General features: G+C 43.0%; 1 protein-coding gene across 1 annotated transcript in view; it reads left to right on the top strand.

Annotated features, from left to right (window-relative positions):
* The window catches only part of SEC61B (SEC61 translocon subunit beta), a 9,996-nt gene extending 6,011 nt beyond the window's left edge, over positions 1 to 3,985 (top strand). The window contains exons 3-4 of the mRNA XM_019649562.1: positions 731 to 832; positions 3,690 to 3,985. Coding sequence (XP_019505107.1) covers positions 731 to 832; positions 3,690 to 3,777 — 190 coding nt within the window. The 3' untranslated portion in view covers positions 3,778 to 3,985. The remainder of the gene's footprint in view (positions 1 to 730; positions 833 to 3,689) is intronic.
* Positions 3,986 to 13,930: the final 9,945 nt, after the last annotated feature.

Here is a 13,930-nt window from a genome sequence, read left to right as displayed (position 1 = left end):
TTAGGGGGTCGTCTTATACGCCCAGTCGTCTTATACGCCGGCAAATACGGTACTAATAGCCTACTGTTGACTGGAAGCCTTACCAATAACATAAACAGTTGATTAACACATATGTTGTATGTTATATACTATATACTGTATTCTTGCAATAAAGTAACCTAGAGAAAAGAAAATGTTAAGAAAATTAAAAAGAAAATACATTTATGATATTTATTGGGAAAAAAAAACTCTCAGTGGACCCACACAGTTTAAACCCATGTTGTTCAAGCGTCAACTATATAGATTCAGGGCATTTTCAAGCAGGGGATTATTACTTGACTTCACAGAAATCCATGTGAAAAGAAATTGAAATACATTGTCCAAATGTGGTGGCCCATATGTGTGGTCAAGTGGACGGGCTCTGGCGTCAGAACTGGGCCCACAGCCCAGCTCAGCCACCTGCTGGTTGTGTGGTCTTAGGCACTTTTCCTAACCTTCCCTGAGCCTCCTTTTCCTCATATAAAATGGAAATGGCAACTACTCTCTAGGGTTATTGTGTGCATTAGCATATGACAGGTACTCAGTTCATGGTGGTTATCATGCCCAGTGGAGTAAAAGCAAGAATTTGGGGTGTATTAACAGAAAATATTTTTTCATTTTTTGGTTCTGTAAGAATGTATTGGTAACGTGTTATAATGCCATTATAAGGATTTCCAAGAAAAGGCTGTTAGTCATATTTTTTCTCTTCCAGGAAAAACGCCAGCTGTGGAACAAGGAGCGCAGGCCGGACGACCTCAGCTGGCACTGGGGGGATGTGGCGATTCTACACGGAAGATTCACCTGGCCTCAAAGTGTAAGTCTTGGGAGCAGACCTTGTGTTTCTGTCCGGCATCGCAGAGACGGTTGGCAGCACCATCTCTCTGCCATCAGTGGTGCTTGCTTTGATGACAGTGACAGTACACAGCAGCTTCATGTGTGCTAGGTGGACTGGGTTTGGTTTGTCTGTATATCAACCAATTAATTTGGGGCCTGGAATGACATCTTTTCATGGATTGAGTGAAAGCAAGGGAAGATCTTCATGTAGCTATGTCAAAATAAATTATGGGAACAGAGAGAACTGGAGGGAAAACTGCTTAATTAGATGAAATTGTTCTTCATTTGGTGTTCTTGTCCCATGCTGAGAAATAGGAGTAACCATTTGAATAGGAGCTTTGATTTTTCAGAGCTCTCCTGGAGGCATAAGCTGATATTATTACAGCCTAATGGAAGTTTCTGCATTAGGCTGTGTTACCAAAAGTTTTTTGGCTTTTTTGCCTTTCATGGGTGGTGAGTAGACCTCAGGGGGTGAACATACCACTTTCCAAGTTCTTACGCCTTGGAGTGCTCATTCGGTGATAGGAAATGGGCATCTGGGGTACCCCTGTCCCCATGCCTTGCTCACCTCACTGTCCGGAGTTGCTGGTACTGTGTGGCAGACCTGACGCCACAGGTTTCTGATCAGGTATGCTCCAGGACACCACTGCTTCCTGCTGCTCCCTGACTAATCCCAGTGGATGAGAAATTGGAATATGACAACTTGCATAGCACTGCAGGCTCAGATGGTCAGGCTTAGAGCGGCAAAGTCATGTGTCAGAGAGAAGCTAGCAAGAGCTGGAACCAGATATTCTGACTGTTCTCATGCTCTTTCCATGCTGCCTGTCTGGTAGAAAAAGACAAAATTAGATGTATTTCAATTAGTTTAATTACCTTGACCAATAGCTTGGCTTGGATCACAAATTTCGTTTATGAAGACTTCCCTAGGATTCTTGAAGACTTGTGTGGTAAGGTGAGATGTATTTAGGAGGTAATTCTTGGGGCTGGCGATATGTGAGTTGGCAGCATTCAGACAACCTTTTGGTCTTTGTTAGAGGGAATTTCTTGGAGTATTTCAGAGAGAGACTTTGAAGCCCCTTGCTCTGTAGGGCATCCATGGGATTCATTTTAAACCCTTCTCAAGAAGGTGGTAAAAGCGGTTCCTCCTGTGGTGAGTCTGGATTGTGCTTGCTGTGGGCTTTCTGCTGTTGTGCAGCCATGCCTGCATGTCGCTCGAGTATTCCCAGGAATCACTAGAAGCTGTTCCTTCCAGTGTCATCAAGCACAGCCTCATCACACCAGAGAGAGATGTTTTGGTGAAAGGACACAGTTGGGAATTCGTATCCACAAATCCACATCTTGGAGCAGTCAAGTAACATCTAAGAACTTGTCATATGCTCATTGTAGGAGTTGAACATTTTTTTTTAGGTTAATAATAATAGCATTTCCTGAGAGCTGCTTATAAGCCTGCATTTTGTGTGTATTAATTTATTTAATACCTCAGTAACCCAATGAGAGAGGCACTATGATTATTCCTACTTTATACATGAGGAAACTGGGGCTTGGCGAAGGTAAGTAATGGAACCATAGCCACAGCTCATAAGTGGTAGAGCTGGTTTCCAAACTCTGGCACTTGAACTCTGAGAGCTGCACTGTTCGCTTTATGCTCAATGGCTGATGTTCCTCTAACGTTGCTTTAAAGTAGAGGGTGTGATCAAGTGCAAGCAACATAATGAAGATCTCTTCCCGTGTACTTTCAAATTTGTGTATGTAACGGTACAAATTTTGGAAGAACACAATAGTGTAGCGAGGACATTGGTTTCGGTGTATTGTTTATTGTCCATACGTGGACTCTGTTACCCTGCTGCACCCCTGGGTTACTCCACTGCCTTAATTGTAAAGATTTCTGGTTTTTTTTCCACTGTCCCCTCCCTAGTTGTATCTGGGAGGCGAAGTGGCATCTTGAATTCTCCAAAACCAGTGTTGTCAGGAAGAGTCACAAAGGCGGGGCTTTTAACATTTCACTAAAGTCAACATTTACACATTGTGTAAAATTAAGGGGTTCTCCCCTTAAGATACCTATGTACTAATTCTCAACTTGAAAAACGTTTGATTCAGGGAAGGGCTGATGAGTAAAATCTCATTTCCTTCCTACAAGAAACTCGTAAATATAAATCAAACTTAACACCTGTTGCGTAGAATGTTTGGTCCTTGAAGATGGGAATCTTTAAACAGTAAAATGAGCAAATATGTGTGGAATCAGAAAACCTGAGTTCAGACCTCTCCTTTCATTCTGACTATGTGTTCTTAGGCAAGTAATAATCTCTGGCCTCAGTTTTCCATATTTATAAAATGAGATTATTTGTTTCGCCTATATCATGAGTTTGTTGATCAAATGGGATCATATATTTGGAAACACTTTGTAACTTATAATGTAATTCTCATCTTTGTATGCTTAGTATATTGTAGTTAGACAATATAGGTTGTCTTTAAATAAATCTTAATTTAAAATGAAAGCTTGATAATTGAATCATTTGCACTGAAAGAATTTTGGGAAGTTTTACTTATTTTTCTTATGGAAAGTATCAAATACATGAAATTAGAGACACTAGTGTCTCCAAGATATCAGGTCATTTTATTTGCATATATTTTAGTATGTTTTACTAAGAGATAAGGATTCCTCTTATCAAAATATCCACAATAATAATTTTGGGACTATTTTTAAATAATGTAAATAATATTCTTGGGTGAGTCTGAGGTACTCTCCACCCCCCCTTTCCCCCAAGCAATCTTTAGTATTATAAATATAATGATGTGTTATTACTAAAAGTAAGCATACCTTTTCTTCTTATTTTCAGTGGCCCTGTTCCGGTATTGGTTATGAGTCTTCTGTTCATTGCTTCTGTGTTTATGTTGCACATTTGGGGCAAGTACACTCGTTCATAGATTTGGCTACATCCATCTATCTGTCTATCATCTGAAGAAGAAGGAAGAAAAAACCCAACATATCTTGGACCAAAAGCATAGTGGTTTTCTGTTCATGTGAAAGAAATTTTCTGTAAGCTTAGTGTTTTACAGGGAACTTAACGAGAATTGGTTTTAAGAAATCAATGTTTTTCTATGGCTAATAAACTTTTTAATTCATTTATACCAAGTCTGATTGTTGATGCCTGACTGCTAGGGCCCTTAGTCCCTCTGCCTTTTGATTACAAGTAAATATGTAGATAACATGTCTAAATGTGTCTTGTGGAGATTGTTTTCTCTGTTGGAGTGACAGTTCCTTATATAATCATGTAATCATTCAGATCTGAAGTACTGTAATTGGCGTTGGCTTATTTTCTTCTAGGTATTTCTATTTATGTGATTGTCATATTGGGTGTTCTGAGGTTTTCAAGGAGTGTGCCTGTGATTCCATCAGGCAAATCTGTTCAAAAGCAGTTGGTGCCCAGGGGAATAGTCATAGAAGTAATAAATCAGAAATCTTAGATGAAATGTTTGCTCATTCTGTTCTTCATCTCTAAAACCATAGATAATATTTTTGCCTCTTTTCTCTCCCAGTTCTTAATTCTGTGAGTGTAGACCAGAGGTTTTTATCTATTTATCACTGGTTGCTAAACCTATTTTGTAAGAATTCATTCAATAAATCGGATTTATCAAATAAAATTTTGTTTTCATTTTGAAAATTAAAGACCTTTCTAATCAGAGTGAGATATCCGCATTTCTAAGCTGAGTTGATATAACTCCAATAAAAATTAGAAATTTTTGCAGTTTCACTAAGCTGCTGCTGCCATTCTGGGCATAAGTATTCAGTTTCTGGTAGACCCTAGGAAATACCAAGAAGAGCTTAAAGGTGCGCGTTCCAGGAGTCTAGGACTCAGCCAGGTTTCCAAGGAGTAAGAGATCCATTCGAAATGCCCTAACTGACCAGCAGAATCATAGTATGATAAAGAGGTAAACTTGTTCAAAACCAGGTAATTTAAAAAAACATTTTGTAAAAGGAGCTTTAAGAAAAATTCCTAGAACAGTTAAGCAGTTTCATAAGTGTTTTTTTTAAGTCCTGGCTGTAAAGTAAATTTAGATCTCAAGTACCAAATTTAAATGATGAAAGTATGTGTCTTTTAAAAAGGTTTCCTAGGTTAATATATAGGTGAATGTGCTCTTGTAAATCCTAACGATTCAGATTGGTAGTTACTAATAACAGCTAAAACTTATGCTTTTAATTTGGAAAAGAAAACTGTTCCTCTGTCCAGAGGGGTCTGTTTTTCTCTGGGGGAGCTGCTGAGGCCACTTGGGGGAGCTATTAGGTTGTGAGGGGTACATTCTCTTTACTGCACAGTGCTGCCTGTTAGCTCTATCTGCCTAGCAGTGGTATCTCGTGGACTGATAGCAGAAAGTCACTGAATTTCCTGAGCTAGTGATTTATAAGAAACTGCTAGTTTTTGGTGGTAGAGCAAGGAGATGCTTCATTTAGCAGAAAATTGTGGGTTGGGCATAAAGCTGTACAGCATCTATTTTGTAGCTACTTTTGGCTCTGATGATACAATGTTAATACAATCTTAAGTGTTCAAGCTGTTCCTTTTTTGTTTTTCAATTTTTGAAAATTGTGGTAAAATGCACATAACATAAAACTTACCATCTTAACCGTTTTTAAGTGTGCAGGTCAGTGGTATTAAGTTTATTGATATTGTTGTGCCACCATCACCACCATCCATCTCCAGAACTCTTGTTCATCTTGCAAAACTGAAACCCCACTAAATAATAACTCCCTTCCTCCTCGCTGCTCTCTTCAGCCCCTGGCACCACCATTCTACTTTCTGTCTATGAATCTGACTCTCTAAGTACCTCCTATGAGTGGAATCATGCAATAGCTTGTCCTTTTGTGACTGACTGATTCCACTGAAACAGCCGCTTGGGCTGAGTCACTGGGGGACAACCACGTTAGGGAAAGGGTGAGTCTCTGAGACTAGTCGGGGATGGAAAGACGATCTCTGAGCACAATAATGCCCCAAATACACTTCAGTAAAACAGTAGTTGAGAGATCTGTTCCTGGGAGAGGCGAAACACACCATAGCTGCTTTTCACATCTGTCCTAGTCTAGACTCCAGGTGTTTTTTTTCCAGGTGCTAATGCCCTCCTAGGAAGAATTGAAAAAGACATTCTGAAATCATGCCGTGTCGCATCAAGTTAAAATGGATGAAAACGTCTACAGAGTTGGCCTCACTCAACAGAAAATGCAGTATATGGAGTTCCTGTGTGCAGGGTCCCAGGCTCTTGATTCCCTTGCAGCTGCCCTCGGGGACTTGCAGAGCTGCTTCGCCCCTCCCCTCGGATGCTGTGAGAGTCGGGACAGGCTGGGACCAGGCTTGTTTGACTTCCGGTGCACAGCTAGGACTTCCAAACTTACTGCTCTTCCTACCCATTTTCTAGGCTTGAAAGTGTGCCTGACCTGGATTCAAGTGCTGGCTCTGCCACTTACCAGTTGTGAGAACATGGGAGACTCACTTTCTCTGTGTCTCATTTTTCTTATGTGTAAATGACTATGGGTATAATTCTCACCAAATTGGCTTAAACTGGAAAAAATGATCCAACGGTGCTTTGTTAATTAGCTAACAGTTAAGTGCTTATTCTCAATAACTTTAGAGATGTAGGTTTTTTCTTTTTTAATCAATCTAAAGAGGAATTTACTATTTGCCCCATTTTACACAAGAGAAAACTGAAGCTTAAACCACTTAGCTTGTAAGTGACGGAGCTGGGATTTAACTCCAGATCTCTGACTTACCCACTAGAGTCACATAGATGGATTATTAAGTATCTGGGATGAGAGTGAGGGAGCGGTGTCCCAACATTAGAGCTTCCACAATAGAACTTGTTTTTTGTGGGGGTTTTTTTTCAGGTTAGTATGATAATTTAATACAGAGTCCAGAGAGGGATTAAGAAGCATAGACTGGTAGCCACAAAATAGTCACAGGGATGCAAAGCAAAGCATACGGAATAGTCAACAACACTGCAATGGCCACCAGGTGGGCCGCAATAGAGCTTTTAATAACAACACAATTCCAAGAACGTGCCACTCAATCATTTGGTGTTCTTCAGGCATTACACAGCTTCAGTGTGAGGCTTTTGGGTCTACGGAAGGAGTTGGGTTTCTTTATTTCAGCCCTGAGCTTTGTTCATTGTGTTGGGACTCTTGTGGTTGTGGAGGAAGCATAATGTTTATTCGCTCAACATTTACTGCTCACTGTGGACCATGCTCTTCTATTGGGGTTTTACAGGTGACCTGGCACAGTCTCTCATAGCTTAAACGGGCTGTGCGTTTGGATGCTAGTATCCTAGTCCCACCTGGGGCTACAAGTTCTAAGTAGCTGGTGGCTATGGAGAAACCAGACAGGAAGCGCTCTCAGGGCCCCCTCAACTATTAGTGAAATCAATAGTTGGGACCCTAGTTTAAGAGCTAGTAAGTATGCTCATGGTATGTGGGCAGTGGTGCCAGGGATTGCAAAACTGGCGCTGCACCCAGGAAATCTATATTGCATGATCACTCATCCGGCAGAGGGAAGCCGGGAGCCCTGGGATGCCCTAGCTGGAGGGGCTGAGAGTTCGTTGTGTCCTCCTATTGTACAACAGAGGAGACGGGCCCAGAGAGGAGAAGGGACTTGCCCAAGATTGTTTTCTTAGCTGAGGAGAGGCCAGAGCTAGGCTTCCTGCTTCCAGGCCAGGGCTCTTGTCCAAAACTGCACTTTGAGCTCTATTTTGGGCCTGTGCATAAGCCAGGCCGCCCCTCTCTAGAGGCTAGGCTCTGGAAGTAGATAAACCAAGTGGTGGGCTTTGCTTAGTGGGCAGTGTTTATCAAAGGGGGAGGAGTAAATAAAGGCAACAAGGTTAGCTAGTAAAAATGAGTTATATTAGTAAATCTAGGAGGTCAACAGGTTTGTGAGACTTCATGGAGAGACAAAATAGGGAGCTGCAGCCAGCAGAACTGTACTGTTTAGCATTCTTGTGACCACAAGTGTTCGGTAAGCCAAGAACACAGTGCGATTGACCAAGTAGGGGTAAGGTAAAGGCTAAACTGTTTAAATACTATTCCTGGTCGTCCTGGCAACTAAGCTTCTTTCTAATGCTAACAACATTAAAACAAGATAAAAGATGCAAATTAACTCAATAGGAATCAAAGATGTACTCATACATAGTTTAGATTGCTCCATTTCGGGGAAAGATCTAGAAGTTTGTACTCAGAAAGCAAATGAAGACATGAGGGGAAGAACTTGAATTACACATAAAAGGGTTAACGGTCCTGCAAACACACTTGCTGGTCTTCCCATTGACCCCGCCATAGGCAATGTAGAGAATAAATCCTGTAGCTGTGCGTCCCTGTTGTCTCACCTGTCCTACACAGGAATATTGTGCTGCTAAGAAAACAAACTCATTCTCCTAAGACCCTATCTAATTCGGTTTGGGTTATAGAATTTAAATCAGCGGTTCTTAGACTTGAGCGTGCATCAGAATTACCTGGAGGGAGCCTGCTTCTGCCACCTAGCCAATTTGGCCAGCACCAGACTGGAGCCCAGGCTCTAAAACAACAGTCACAACGTGGGGCCACGGCTGCTCACCTGTACACCTGTGCAAGTGTGCATTTTGTCCCCCTGCTCTCCTTGGAGGCTTTCACCGTGGTGCTGTTTGTTTTGCAGTCTCTGCACTGTGTCGGGAAATTTACCCTGGCTTCTGTGATTTTTGCATTTTGTGTATTCATAACCTGGTGTTATGCATGGTCAGCTAGCTGTGGAGCTGGGAAGCCTGGAGAGGCCGCAGGGCCCTGATTCTCCCTCCAGCTCTCTCACTTTGACTCAGCAGTGCCTTTTTATAGAGGACATGCTGCCTGAATGAACAAAACAAACTCTTGTCAGACTTCCTTTTGTAGCAGGCTTATTGCACAGACCTTCAGCTGGCTCTAGGATCAGTAGGAAATGAAAGGTGCAGTACGAGGCCTGACAATTAAGTTTGCGAATTTGTTGCAACGATGCCGCTAACCTTTTTTTGATATCAGAGGGATAATTCATGATGAATTTGTACCAACTGGACCAACAGTTAACCAAATTTACTATTTAGAAGTGCTGAGAAGGCTGCATGAAAAAGTTAGACAACCTGAACTTCTCGCCAACAATTCATGGTTCTTGCATCACAACAATGCACCAGCTCACAGGGCACTGTCTGTGAGGGAGTTTTTAACCAGGAAATAAATAACTGTATTGGAACACACTCCCTACTCACCTGATCTGGCCCCCAATGGTTTCTTTCTTTACCTGAAGATAAAGGAAATGTTGAAAGGAAGACATTTTGATGACATTCAGAACATCAAGGGTAACACGACGACAGCTCTGATGACCATTCCAGAAAAAGAGTTCCAAAATTGCTTTGAAGGGTGGACTAGGTGCTGGCGTCAGTGCATAACTTCCCAAGGGGAGCACTTCATAGGTGACTGTAGTGATATTCAGCAATGAGGTATGTAGCACGTTTTCTCGGATGAGTTCTTGAACTTAAGTGTCAGACCTCGTATGTAATGATCATGCTGGGCAAGGATTTCCTTACTGGGTGGACCATTAAATACTGGTGTGGCATCCCCCCACATCCATCCTGATGGTACAAAAGCAGGGAGCCGTGGCTCTGTGCTCTTGGGCCTGGCAGATGCTTCACTACACAGGAGCCACTAACCTACCAGACTTGGGTGGGGAACACCTCTGTTCGACACCAGGGAAGGTGTCAGGGAGTCATGAGGCATTGTATTAATGCTGTGTACATCCTTCGTGTTGCTTGTGGGTGGGTTTAGTAGTAAACCAAAATGAAAGCAAACTTTGGTGAGCTGTCGCTCTCACCAGTCTCTGAACCCGGTGCAGGCTTGGCGGTGTGACCTAGCTCACTGGTCTTCTCTTTCTTTCCTCCTTCCCTTTCTCCTCTTCCTTCTTCTAGCTCCTCTTCCTCCCACCCTCCTCCTCTTCCACCTTTCCATGACTCTCTTCTGTACAGCTCAAGTATTCCTGGGCTATTGTGTGTACAAATAAAGTATTCAAAGAAATACAGTCCTCCAATACAAGTTATTAGAAAGTAATTCTTTTTTTGATTTGTTTTTATTCTCTTTTTGTATTTCATTTTTTTTATTAGAAAGTAATTCTGATTTTCATTCTTATATTTTTGCAAGTTGTTGTGGGTCGAATTGTGTTCCCCCAGAATTCATATGTTGAAGTCCTAACCCCTCATCTCAGAATGTGACCTTTTTTGGAGATAGGGTCTTTGTAGAGGTAGTTGAGTTAAATTGAAGCCATTAGCACGGTCCTTCATCTGATTATGACTTAAGTCCTTATAAGAAGAGGAAATTTGGACACAGCCATACAGGGGGAACGGTATGTGAACTTGAAGAGATCCATGGACAAACCAAGGAGAAAGGCGTGGAACAGTTCATTCCCTAACAGCCCTCAGAACCAAACCTTCCAGCACCTTGACTTTGGACTTTGGTCCTCCAGAATTGTGAGACAGTACATATCTGTTGTTTAAGCCACCCAGTCCATGGTACTTGGTCATGGCAGCCCTCACAAGCCAATACACAAATATATGAATGGGAAGGCAGCTATAACTCTCAGCAGTGCTTTTAGAAATCCCATCTTCGGTCTCCCTGGTTCTTTCGTATCTGGGCAGCTATGGAAATTCTTGATCTCTAAACTCCAAAACCCCTTCCCCATCACTAGCCTGAATGATTTTTATTTTTCTATCACCTCCCCTTGGGGAGTAAGAAATTAGCAGACTCTGATTCATAGCTCTGGTATCTTACTCTTGGGAAAGGTGGTGCCCCAGATCTGAAACACAAGCATTTCGGGTAACTACAAGTGAATATCCCCCATTGTAAATAAAAAAGTGGCCTCTGCTTATGCACGAGGTGAGCACGATTTCTCTTTAGATTGTTTAGTTGGAGACTTGCTCATCTCATGATGCACTGAGAAAAACCCGGTGTTCTGACCGAAGAGACCAAGAAGAACTTGGTCGGTGGTAAAATCTTGGCAGGGAGTTTTGTAGTGACCAGAGTTTGTTTAGCAGGGTGGATGGCATTCACCACCAACAACAAAGCGTGGACCAGCAAAGGCTGGCACAGCCAGCTGGCACTCGATGGTGTACACAGCAGCTTGGGAATCCAGATTTAAATGATCACTTCTGTATATTACCCTTGCATTACTAGAATGAACTCCACTTGTGAGTTAACATAGGGTGGACACTGCTATTTTTAGCAAGGTCTGTTCGCGAGGCTGGTGGTCTGGAGACTTGGCATTTCAACTCTTCCTCACTGAAGAGTCTGATTGACCATGTGACTTATCCTATACACTAGCTTTCCTCCCAAGAGTCTGGAATTTGGGTAGTTTCCAGGTAGATGATCCTATGGGACCACCACCAAGGAAAGCCTTGAGCACCGAGTCTTTCAGGCGTCCTGGGCAGGAACACTGCACACATTCTTCACTGCCAGAGAAAGGAACATGCTTGATGTGCCCCTGCCAGGAGGGATGAATATGGAACTTCTGCGGGCTACACCTGTGTCTTTCCCCTGATGATCCTGTTGTATATCTTTTCACTGTAATAAATCTTAGCTGTGAGTACACCTGTATTGCTGAGTCCTGTGAATCATCCTAGAAAACCATTGAACATGTGGGTGACCGGGGGGCCCCTGAAACAGTCACAATTTATTATTTTCTAATGTGCTTTTGAATTGTGTTTACTAATGTTTTATGTTTTCCTTATCATTATTCTTCAGTCCATCTCCCATTTGTCAAGCTTTTACTTCATGCACACTGTTCTAGGCATCTTGACATATAGCAACTTCTTTAAGCTTTGGAGGTACCCCTGACAACTCATTTTACAGGCGAGAAAGCTGAGGCCCACAGAGATGGAGTGACTCACCCAAAATCATAGAGCTAACTGCCCCGCAGAGCTGGGAACCAGGGCTTCTCTCTGCCTCTGTGTTAGGAGGACCAACCGTCTTGGTTTGCCCTTGACTGAGGGGTTTCCTGGGACATGGCACTTGGAGTACTAAAAAACCTGGATGGTCCTGCGCAAACGGGGACAGTTGGTCACTCTCTCCTTAAAGTTTACTTCATTTTTATACTCCATCTGACTGGATTCTTCCATTTTCCTCAAGGAGAGCTTGTCCCATTAGGAGTTGGGCATTTTATACTTAGACCCAAATTAGAAGAGTCAGACTCCTGGTCTCTCCAGGAGAACAATTTCTTAATTCCTTTCCTTATGCCAAATACTCTGTATCGCCCAACCCACTTCGCTCTGCCTGTTCTTTCCTCTTTTCCACCAAGCCCTCTCCTCTCCCAGCTCTGCTCACCACATTTTTCAGCATTACTGGTTTTAATTTCCTTTACCATCCCCTTTGCAAAAACTTCTTTCCTGATTTAATTACTATTTCTCTTAATTCAATTTCGTTCTCTTGATTGTCGTTAAACTCCTAAAGTTGTTTCTCGGAAGAATTTAATGGTGAGGCCCAGTGCTTAGAGATTAATTGTCGTCATTTTGCCTTTAAACACAGGTACTTTCTTACTTCTCTTCAATTATCTCTGGGAGAAAGGAAAGTGGCCATCCTTCTTCCCAAGGCCTCTCTGAGAACGAACACTGCTGGGGGCTGCCTTTGGAGAGAGAGAGAGAAAGCCAGGTCTCTTACGTTCTTATTTTACCTTCTACTGACGTTAATCTCAGGATCTGAGAGTAGCCAGGTAAACCCAGGCTCCTCAGGAGGGCTCAGGCCATGAACAGATTGGGGGGTTCTTGGGGCAGCAGCCCAGCCTTGAGAGATGATGGCTCTTTGTCTTGAGGGGTTTGGGATGGTCAGGAGGGGAACAGGGGCTGACTCTGGCTTCAAGCATCCTGCCTAGCCAAGGTCTCTCAGAGAAACTATGGCTGTAGCTCAAAGGAACAGAAACACATTCCCTTCCCTGGAGTGTCCCTTTTAAGAAACCAAAGCTTTAGCGCGCTACCCTCTCACTATCCTGCTGAATTCTCAGTACAGCAGTCCTTTGACCTGTAAGAGACCCACCACTGCAACCTCGTCCCAGTCCTCAAACTCTCTGTTTTCCCCAGCTCTATGACCCCTGAACCCCCTCTGTCTTTGCATACAAAACAGAGGAGGAGGGACAATTCCAGGTGGGGTTCCAGCCAGGTTCCTGTATGACTCAGTTGCTGCAGACCTATCCCTGTGTGAAAGAAGCACCCTTGAGAGCAGGAAGCACAGGCTTTGGGGGCTAAGACCTAGCACTTAGGAGCTGTGTGATCTCATTGCTCAGCTGCCTCTGAGCCTGTGAACACTCAGATACAGTATCATGTGAAAGGCATACAGGGCTGACTTTTATTTTTTGTCAGGGTTAAAGGAAAGACTTCGTGTAACATATTCAGCACAGTGCCTTGGCACGTAATAAACTTTAAGTAACAAGTAGTACTTTTCACACTGAGTAGCATTTGGTCTTATATGTCACAGAATCCCCAATTTTTAGGACTGACAAGAAAAATGCAGTCCTTTAGGCCATCCTTCCCCACTCTGATTTGCGCATGAAATTTCTCTCAAGCCTCTCACTCGGAATACCTCCTGGGAGGGGCAGCTCCCTGCTCTTTGGGAATCCCTGCCTTCTTTGGGCCATTCTATCTATCGATGTCAAGTAGTAGCTCTGCTTACAGGCCTGATGTATTGTAACGGCTCTCCACGTTCAGGGACGCCTTTTCCTACTCAACTACAATAATGTAGGCTGCCAGAGAATAGGATCAAATGATTGTTTGGAGAGTAATTTAGCAAATAACACAATGACATACTCACAGGTGAAGGTTCTAGGCTGTCCCCTTGCCCAGTTCCTGGGGGTCTAGTCCAGCTGAAGACAAGGTGCTGAGGGTGAAAAAGGCCCCAGCAAAACCAGGCATATTTTATAGGCAAGGCCTCCATGATCCCAAAGGAACCTTTGAAATCGCCCTTTTCCTGGGTTCACGAGGACTCTTAAATGCTCCCATCCATCTCTGGTTGCTCATGCCCATTAAATGCCAGACCGAAGAGCTTCACGCTCACGGGGGACTCCATCCC

Source organism: Hipposideros armiger, unplaced genomic scaffold, assembly GCF_001890085.2.
Source record: "Hipposideros armiger isolate ML-2016 unplaced genomic scaffold, ASM189008v1 scaffold_133, whole genome shotgun sequence".
Lineage (NCBI taxonomy): Eukaryota > Metazoa > Chordata > Mammalia > Chiroptera > Hipposideridae > Hipposideros > Hipposideros armiger.
Note: the sequence above shows the minus strand (reverse complement) of the source record. Positions and strands in the feature narration are given on the sequence as shown.